The sequence below is a fragment of the Acinonyx jubatus genome, chromosome B4, assembly GCF_027475565.1.
Source record: "Acinonyx jubatus isolate Ajub_Pintada_27869175 chromosome B4, VMU_Ajub_asm_v1.0, whole genome shotgun sequence".
Classification (NCBI taxonomy): Eukaryota; Metazoa; Chordata; class Mammalia; order Carnivora; family Felidae; genus Acinonyx; species Acinonyx jubatus.
The window spans coordinates 98,405,564-98,415,964 of NC_069387.1; the positions used below are offsets into that span (position 1 = coordinate 98,405,564).

Sequence of the window (10,401 nt, forward strand, 5' to 3'; positions counted from 1 at the left end):
TTTGTATCGAAAGTTATTGGTTACATCTAGACTTTTGGATCATGTTTTCTAAGTGGTGCCTCTTGCAGTTGTCTTGTCTTCGTGAGGTGGTTGGATGATTACTGAATAAATGTGAAACTTCTGTTCTCATTTTAGACTGGGGACTCCACTGTGAGACCACTTACACCAAGGATGGATTTTGGACATATATTACTCAAATTGCTACATGTTCACCTTGGATGTTTTGGATGTTTCTGAACAGTATTTTTCATTTCATGTGGGTGGCTGTATTACTCATGTGTCAGATGTACCAGGTATGTGCAAGTACATGGCTGGTTCTTTAGTGTGCTGACAACTCTTAAAACTCCATTCCTTGTTGAAAGATAATAATGCATTCTGTTTCCAACCAATCCAGCTTTTCAAGGATTAAAATTTTCCACTTAGTTTCCTTCCTCTTCCTTTACTCTTTACTTTTCCTTTCTAGCTCCCACTCTCCCTCCTCCTCTCCTTCTTATAGTATGAATTTTTTTATATTATGAATTTTCAATACTACTTGTGACAAAACGTATTTCTGTTGTTCCTGATTCAGCTATATCCATTTGGATGTAGGTGTGAGCTCAGATCGATGATGCCATTAGTTTTGTGTTTATTCATAATGTTTTATTACCTACAAATATCAGTATTTATTCAAGAGTCTTTTTTTAAATTAAGGATTTTTTTGAAAGCTCTTTTTTAAAGGGGCTCATGGAGAGGTGGTCTGTGTACATAGTGTCCATCTCTCCCCAAGCCCAATGCCAAATAACCTGTGCTTTAAACATTTTTCCTGTTTAACTGGCTACTTTTCACCAGAGTCAAAGTGATACCATGTAAACAAGCTTGATAATCTCCTAATGGAAAAACAGAAACAAATTTCACCACTTTTTCCCCCTTGAGAATTAACTTCTTTTACATTAAAACTTATTTTCCATCAGAGGGAGTTAATGGTTTGCTTTCTCTTACCTCCTAGATATCATGTTTAGGTATCACTACAAATGAAAGAATGAATGCCAGAAGATATAAGCACTTTAAAGTCACAACAACATCTATTGAAAGCCCATTCAAGTACGTACATGTTTATACATTTAATATTTTATTTTGGCATATAAAATTCCTTACTAACCAAACTTAGCAAATATCTAGTGAATACATCAAAGAGAAATATTTTTTTTAGGTATGTCAATAGGATATGAAACAGGGAATTTTTCTTTTGGTTAGCAATATGTAAAATAGCTTAGAAATCCTACTGAATTCTAAGATTTCTGCCAGACATAGCATTGGTTAGTTTACCATAACTGTAGAATTCATCACATTAACTGCATGTGAATTTGTAACATTTTTTTTCTTATTTGCACAATTCTAACTCTATTGATCTACTAACATTTGGTATAAACAGAAATCTTTATACATTAACATTCAGCTTTAACATTGCCATAAGTTTTTACAAGTTTTCACTGATAAATGAATGTATCCAGAGAATTGAAATATGATTTTTAAAATATAATCAATTGAAATTTGTATATAGGGAAATTTTCTAGACTCTAGGGCAGCTGCTTTTCAGTGTGAATTATTTTATTTGTCCTTTGAATGACAGAAAAATTTCCATAGACATAGTTTTATTTTATATTTCCTTTTTTTAATTGAGGTGTAATATATAACATTTCAAATGTACAACATAATGATATTTGTGTATCTTGAAAAATGACCAACACAATAAGTCTAGCTAACATTTGTCACCATACATAGTTACAGAATTTTTTTTCTTGTGATAAGAACTTTTTAAGATGTGTCTTGGCAACTTTCAAATATGGAACATAGAACTATTAACTGTAGTCACAATGCTGTGCATTATATCCCCATGACTTATTAATTTTATAACTAAGTGTGTACCTTTTGACTCCTCTCACTTGTTTTGCCCACACCACACCTGCAGCCCTCTGAGAATCACCAGTCTATTCCTTGTGAGCTTGGTATTGTTTGTTTAGATTCCATATATAAGTGAGATTATATGGTTTCTGTCTTTATCTTTCTAATTAATTTCACTTAGTCTGAAGCCCTCAAAGTCCATTCATGTTGTCATAAATGGCAAGATTTGCTTATTTTTTATGGCTGAATAATATTGCACGCGCGCGTGTGTGTTGTACGTACATACACATACCACATTTTCTTCATTCATCCATCAGTGAACACTTACGTTGTTTCTATGTCATGACTGTTGTAAATAATGCTGCAGTGAACTTGACGGTACATATCTTTTCAAATTAGTGGGGTTTTTTTTGTTAGTTTCTTGTTTTTTGTTTTTTGAGGTGTTTTGTTTTTTTTTCCCAGACAAATACTCAGAATTGGAATTGCTGGATCATATGGTAGTTCTAGCTTTAGTTTTTTTGAGGACTCTACTGTTTTCCTAGTAGCTGCAACAATTTAACCTTCCCACCAATAGTGCATAAGACATCCCTATTCTCCACATACTCCCCAAACTTGTTAGTTCTTGTCTTTTTGATACTAGCCATCCTAGCAGATGTGAAGTGCTATCTCATTGTGATTTTGATTTGCATTTCTTTGAAGATTAGTGAGCATCTTTTCATGTATCTGTTTGTCATCTCTATGTTTTTGGAAAAATGTCTGTTCAGATCTTCTGCCCATTTTCTGATTGAACTGTTTTTTTCTTTTGAGTTGTATGAGTTCTCTTTGCTCTTGAGTTGTAGGAGTTTTTATATATTTTGGATATTAATCCCTTATTGTATATGATCTGCACATACTTTTTCCCATTCAGTAGGTTGCCTTCTCATTTTGTTGAGGGTTTCTTTTCTTGTACAGAAGCTTTCTACTTTGATGTAGTCTCACTTGTTTACTTTGCTTTGGTTTATATTAAAAAATTCATTGCCAAGATCCATGTCAAGGAGCTGACCACCTATGTTTTCTTCTAGCAATTCTGTGGTTTCATATCTTGCATTTAAGCCTTTAATCCAGTTTGAATTAATTTTTGTGTGCGGCATAATATAGTGGACCTGTTTCATTCTTTTGTGTGTAGCTGTCCAGTTTTCCCAACATCATTTATTGAAGAGACTATGCTGTTCAGTAGTTCAGATATATAGCTCAAATAGTTCAATATATAGTTCAGATATATATGTATATATTTAATTTTACATTTAGTTTGATGCTGAAAAGTAGTAGTTTCCTAATTATATGAAGTATTTAAAACTTTTGATTTTTACTCAAGCTACTTGGCCTTCAGTTTTTTGTGATGCTATTAATTATTGCATGCTTCTGGAAAGCATACAAACCGTTAAATGAAAGCAAAAATAAGGGAGTTGGGTAGTTTTGAGAATTCTCCCATAGGCACGATTATTATATAAAATGGAAAACTGTGACTGCTTTTCCAGAGGTATTCTTCAAGTCCTAAAATTCCCTGAACTTACCCTTGACATTTCTTTTCTTAAATTGTTACTTTTAGGTACATTGCCAGATTCATGCTGTTTGTAATCATTTTGCCTTTTACTTTCTCAATTTTGGATAGAGTTTGTCTCCTTGCCAAAGAGCTGCCCATCAAGGAAGAGTTTTATAAAAAAAAATTACATAGGACACAGGAATGAAAGAAATGCAGATTTGAATAACTTTAAAATATAATTGTGTAACCCATTAAATTAACAAAAGAGAGAAGAAAAATCAGTGTTGGCAGAACTATGAAGAAACATTAATGCATATATATTTGGTAGAGTTATAAACAAACAGGTTCTTTCTGGAAAGTAACCTGAGTTTTTAAGTTTAGAAAAATATATATTTAACACCAAAATTAAATTAAACTCATATATCAAATTATTGTACTAATAGGCTTTTTCTTTTTCTTTTTGTTGGGGGGATATTTTAGCCATGGATGTGTAAGGAACATTATAGACTTCTTTGAATTTCGATGCTGTGGCCTCTTTCGTCCTGTTATCGTGGACTGGACCAGGCAGTATACAATAGAATATGACCAAATATCAGGATCTGGGTACCAGCTCGTGTAGCAACATCTTTATCCTATGAAGCATATTGCTGAGTGGTGCCTGAAAATTGTGTCTGTCCGTGTCTCTCTCACACTCGAATCCACATTTTTGAACAATAGCATGCTATCCGTAGGGCTAACAGTGGATTTTACAGTCTTTTTTTCAACACTTTATTAACAAAAGTAAACATGGACAGAGCACACTGCCACTTCTGGGAAGAATAAAGATCATAAAAAGGAATTTTAATGGTTCGTAATGTGGGAATTCACAACATACTCAACTTTTTGGTTTTGTTCTCATAACATTTTTCACGAAGAAAGAGTGAACTTATTCTGAACTTATTCTGTTGATAGACATGGTATACTGATCAGAAATGTTCAATTCTAGCTAAAACTAAATTTATGATTTATGGCTAAATTTTATGATGCACTCTACTATGACTATTGCATTTAATTCCAGGAAAATGGTCTCAAATTGATTCAGACTAGTATTATGTACATTTTAGAATGTACATGTAAATACTGTGATCAAAATCATGTGGTTTTATTAGGGATCTACTGTAATGTGTCTTCAAGGGCACGAGAAAATAATGTTCACAAGAATATGTGCTAACACTATTTTATTGCCATCAGCTGTTGCAATGCTGATACATTTCTAGTTCAGTGAAATAATTTGTAGTAACCTTGCTCTGAGGTTTTATGGTCTGATTAATAAAGCACTTGCATGAGTATAGTAAGTCATGTTATTTTGTTCAAACTTAAAAGCCCTACTAAGTGCATGATACACCTCATAGAATACTAGCACATACTATCCAGTAAAGCATAAATTAGAATTTAATTTGATGTGCAAACAGTCCAATTTTTAAGAGTTGAGGTAATTTCAAAGCAGAACAAATAAGTTCATGCAAAATTCTCAGTAATAGAGATAAATGGATATACTTCTAGAATTCTGAGCTGCGAAATAAATTGTAAACAAAATAATGGAGTTTAGCTAAAAATGGAGCATGATCTCTGTACATATAGCACATGTGAATAAAAGAAAAGCTAATGGTATATTCTGGTTTTTAAAAAATGACCTATCAGAAAGAATTTAATCCTCAAGATTATTTCAATTTCCCCAATATTGAATGTTTTGAGGTTTGTTAATGCTGTCTGAAACCATTTCAGAAAGATCTTTGTTAAATGTGATGCACTGATTAATTTTTGTTGCAGCATTTCCATACTCTCACGGTGAACTATTAGTCACTGCTTCCATAAATATTGTTTACAGAGTGAGACTTGGTTTAGTCCTCTTAAGTGCTGTAGCAAACTGTGGTTCGAGCAACCTGTGGGAAACCTGTGAGAGGGAATGGGCTTGGGGGAGGGTGGGGAAAGGGTGGTCAGACTGATGACAGATCCTAGACCAGTGTAAAGATTGTGTATCTGTATATAAATAATTTATCAAATAGTTTTCTCTTTGTGTCTGTATGTGTTAGTGTATTCAAAGCTGCTCATTTCATTTTATCCAACCAAAAAGAAAAGGGAGATAACCTAATGAGCTTCTAGTGATGTTCAATATTGCTGTTAATAGGCATTATACCCTGCAAGTTCCACTGCATGTCTGAAGCTTGGTAAAATTAGTATTCTCTGTAAAATGCAGATTACAGGTATTAAAGCAATCTAGTGGTATACCCGCCCCTTGCCTTAGTAAGAGGAGCAGTGAAAATGTATATAGTTGATGTTCAGTATTTCCAAGTACCATTTTTATATAGTAGTTTCTTTGACCATAAGTCACACATCAGAAAGATTACCTTTAGTGTATTTGAGTGTTTTAATATTAGAAAATTGGCATACGTACTTTATTTTTGAAAAGGGAAAAGATGGGTGTGGGGTGGCAATAGCATTGTGCCATTTTGTCATAGAATGTAAAAAATTGGTTAACTTTACAAATGTCTCTGCTAGTTTTGACTACTAATTGGGGGAAATTTTAGATAATTTTTAAATTCAAAGTTATTTATAAAAGGCTAGAATTTGTTTTAATTTTTTGTATTTTGAGCCACTTCACATGAAGACTCGGTTGCAATTTTTATTGGATACATTTTTATTAACAGTCGAATATAATGGTGGTATTCTCAAGAGTTTGGATAAGAGTGTTGTTACCATGTTCTTTCTTTGTGGTACAATATTCTTTTCAGTGCAAAAGAGATGTCTTTCAGTTCAATAGAAAAGATACTCTAGATACAGAAGTACGTGGAAAATACTAGCAATGTTAATGCTTTCGTACTAACCATCTCGCAGTGCCGGTAAGATCTATAGTTTAGAGATGGTCAGGTGGTCAGATAGCCAGGAGCCAGCTATGCAGCAGTGTACTGTACCGTCCGTTTACTTACTTTATAAGTCCTGTGTGTGGAACCAGCTTAACCCAGTTCTAAAGTTGTGTATGAAGGTGACCCTTTGGGGAATAGTTCATATCAGCTTAATTGGATACTTATAGCAAATAGGAACTTACTTCTCAGCCCGGAACATGAATTACTTCTTTGGAGTTTTTTTCCTTCACATTTTTGTTCCCAGGAATTTATTTGAAATATTAATAGGCATAAAGCAGTATCATTATACTTAAGCTATGGATATTTTTATTTTATATTTTCTTTATTTATAACTGTGCCAAGTATTATTTTGCTACTTACCGTGTTACTCTGTGGAAAGAAAAACCTGTAAAGTGTTTAATAAATTAGCTCTCCTTACATAAATTAAATCTGTTAAAATTTTGTAAAATATTAATCAGAATAAATATTGACTCTTAAGCGTGTGTTTGTTTGTTATTTCGTTCAGTTCACTTCAAGAAATTGACGAGACAATGGGTAGTGGTAACCTATTATATTGAAAAGATTATTATGTATATTTGCATCTGGAACCACTACAATTCAAGTGGGAGGACTAGAAATTAGCAAAAGTAAAAGGTGGTGGTAGTATTTTAAAAAACTCTAATCCCATGTCTATGTATATGTATGTAATTAATACTTTTTAAGTAAAAGGAAATTTTTCTTTAAGAATTTTGGATTCCATAGAGTAATTAGGATCCTCAAGGACTGTATGAATCTCCAAGTTTTAAATCTAAGTATTATCTAGAGACACTGGTAAAATTTTGGAAAAGGAAACCTACCAAACATTGATCTCAGTCACTTGAAAAGCTATGCATCATAACTTCTTTTTGGGGGAATTTAAAAAGGAGAAATTGTGAAGGTGCCTTTTCCTGCATATGCATGTCCACATGATTGTTTATGGGTTGAGAACCCAGTGGTATTAAGTATTTTCAGACTGGAATAATTAATACTCATTTCATAATTATTTTATGATGTTTAAAGTAATGCTTCCAGAGCTGTGTAGAGCTCAAGGAACAATATTTTGAACAAGTATAAAAATAAAGCAAATTCTGCAACAAGCCATCAATTTTCATTCCGGGTATATTTCTCCCCTTCATTGTTGACTTACATGGATCTCCCAGCCCTTCCTAAGATTGGTAGGTTGTACCAAGATAAGGATACCAGATTCTAAGAGTTTATAGAGATAACTGGAAACAAGTGGTATGTATCAGGACAAGAAATCTTAGCTTCTTGTCAAAAAGTAAATCTTCAGTTTCATAAAGTTGTTGGTATTAAGAGTTACTTATTAAATATCTTTGTGTGACTTTACAAAATGGAAAGTCTGTAATTCCAAGTGGGATATTCAGAATGTTCCTTTATCGGGGTCAGCTAAGTCACAAACTCCAGGAAACCAGATGTGCCTTTTAGAAAACTTTTTGCCTTTGGAGTATGAATTTTTTGCTTGGATAAATTTTACCTGAACATCTGTCATCAGACATTTACTCTGATTGAACAATACGTTTTAATAGCAGTGTTTCTAGTACTCCAAAAGAGGGACTGTTTCCATTCAAAGCATCAGAAAGCCTCATTGCTGCTGGCTTGCATCTGTAGGTTTACAGTTTTCATCAAATTTGGAAATTTTCAGTTATTATGTCTTCAAATATTTTTCCTTTTCCCTCCCCCACCCTCAGGAAACTCTAGGTATACATTGATTAGGCAACTTGAGATTGTCCTACAGCTCACGATCAGTTCATTTTTTATTTTTGAGAGAGCACGGGAAGGGCAGAAGGGGAGGGAGAGAGAATCTTAGACTCCATGCCCAGTGCGGAGCCCAACGCTGAGATCATGATCTGAGATCATGACCTGAGCTGAAATCAAGAGTTGGACACTTAACTCTGAGCCACCCAGGTGACCCAGTCAGTTCACTTTTTAAATTCTCTTTTTCCCCAGTATTTAGTTTGGATTGTCTTCAGGTCTTTAAGTTCACTTAAATCTTTTTCTGTCTAGTTTAGTCTGTTGTCAATACTATTTAGGCATTTAGGGGATTTTTCATCTCCGACATAGTTTTCACCTACAGTGTTTGATTTAGACCATTTTTTATATCTTCTGTCTCTACTGTTTTGAAGATATAGATGGAGTACACTTATAATTAACTTTTTATTTTTTTTATATTTTTAAAAGTGAGAGTGAGTAAGCAGGGGAGGAACAGAGAGAGAGGGAGAGAGAATCCCAAGTAGGCTCTGCTCTCAGCATAGAGCCCAGCACGGGGCTCAGTGTCACAAACTGTGAGATCATGATCTGAGCCAAAGTCAAGAGTCACGCTCAACCAACTGAGCCAACCAGGTGCCCCATAATTAACTTTTAATATCCTTACCTGCTAATTTTCACATCTATGTCAGGTTGGGTTGGTTTTGATTTTTCCTCATTGTTACAGGTTGTATTTTCCTGCTTCTTGGCATGACTAGTAATTTTTTTTTCTTTTCAAATTTTTATTTAAGAAGACTAGTAATTTTTGATTTGGTGCCAGACACTATGAATTGAGTACTGGATATTTTTGTATTCCTACAAAAATTGCAGAGCTTTGTTCTGGGATGCAGTTACTTGGAAGCTTCAGTTCTTTCAGATTTTGTTGTTAGCAAGATTGGTTAGGCAGGACCGAGCAATGTTCAATTTAGGATTAATTATTCCCCATTGTTGAGATGAGCAAGAGCAATGTACTCCATCGAAAGCCCCAAGAATTGTGTTTCCCCGTGTCACTGGTGGCAATGAACAGGAACTATTCCCATGTGAGCTCCCATGTGAGCACCAGACTTTGTTCTAAGTCTTTCAGTTGCTTTTTTTCTCTGGTCTTGGACAGTTACCTCACAGGCACTATCAGCACATGGCTGAAGACTTGCAAGGTGGAGGGTGGGTTGTCCTCTTCATGTCTGTGGAGTTATTTTTCTGTACGGCTCTCTCAGGTCCTTTGAACTCTAGCTGCCTTGGCCCTTCTGGACTCAGTCTCAACTTGGGGTGCCTCCCAACCCCACCTGTGTTTTCCCTCCTTGCACTACAGCTGTAGCTTGGAAACTCTCAAAACTAGTGAGACTGCTAAGCCTAAGACTGATCTCATTTCCCCATTACTGTTCTTTGTTGCCTGTTGTCCAAGGCCTGAAAACTTTTTTTTTTTTCCGATGTAATTTGTGGTTTTGGTGTTTCAAGTGAGAGGGTAAATCTGGCCTGTTATTTTCATTTTGCTTTAAGTGGAAGTCTGAGTTAACACATTTTTAAAAATTTTGTTTTAATTTCTGATACAGAAAATATTGGTAGATGTAATTGATCATAAACAATAGCTCCTTGGGCTCCTCAACAATTTAAGAATGTAAAGGGGTCCTGAGATTTAAAAAAAAAAAAAAAAAAGTTTGAGAACCAGTGGACCAGATTCCCAGTGCTTCTTTTAATGTTAATGGTTCCATGTGCAACTAAAGGCTCTCGAGTTAAAACAGACTTCTCAACCACATGCTCTCAAGGCCTTCATTACGCTAGTGTGTCCTGTGAATCTACAGCTGTTTGTGTATTGATATAGATTGGTAGCAGCAACACTTGCTAAGCTTAACTGATCCTGAAGATTTTTGGGAACTAGAGTTCCCAGCCCTCCTCAAATATACCAAACCACCACAAGGGACTGAAAACATCCCAGTTGGGTCACTTTAAAAATAAAAGTATTTATTTACCATTCAGCACTTTAATAACACATTTGGATTACTTTTGGGCTACCCTGTTGACTTACTCCAAATGATGAAAGTGATTCCTCCCAGAACAGAGCCTAAACAAAGCCAAATTTCTTCTTCCACTCCTAGAACCACTGGTAGCTAATTTTACATTTTGGGGGGAGCTGTTTGTTATGGCTCCCAATTTAAGAATAATTTTGAGTAGGTTGTTTATTGGGTAGAAACCTCAAATTAGTAGGCACCTGGCAGCTTTGTTTAGAGTAATTTCAGATATCTACTAATATCTCCAATATAATTTGGGAACCTTAGTAGGTATGGGAAATGTTGGTTCTGTGTGGGGAATGGTTTA

General features: G+C 34.6%; 1 protein-coding gene across 5 annotated transcripts in view; it reads left to right on the forward strand.

Annotated features, from left to right (window-relative positions):
- Window positions 1-10,401, forward strand: part of ZDHHC17 (zinc finger DHHC-type palmitoyltransferase 17) — a 108,110-nt gene that overhangs the window by 82,759 nt on the left and 14,950 nt on the right. For 3 of the 5 annotated variants that reach the window (XM_027071199.2, XM_053226517.1, XM_053226518.1), the window contains 2 exons: window positions 136-293; window positions 986-1,080. In XM_027071199.2, coding sequence (XP_026927000.1) covers window positions 136-293; window positions 986-1,080 — 253 coding nt within the window. Of the gene's footprint in view, window positions 1-135; window positions 294-985; window positions 1,081-3,883; window positions 6,786-10,401 lie in introns of those variants that run through there. The other 2 variants (XM_015063644.3, XM_015063645.3) reach the window with 1 other exon arrangement.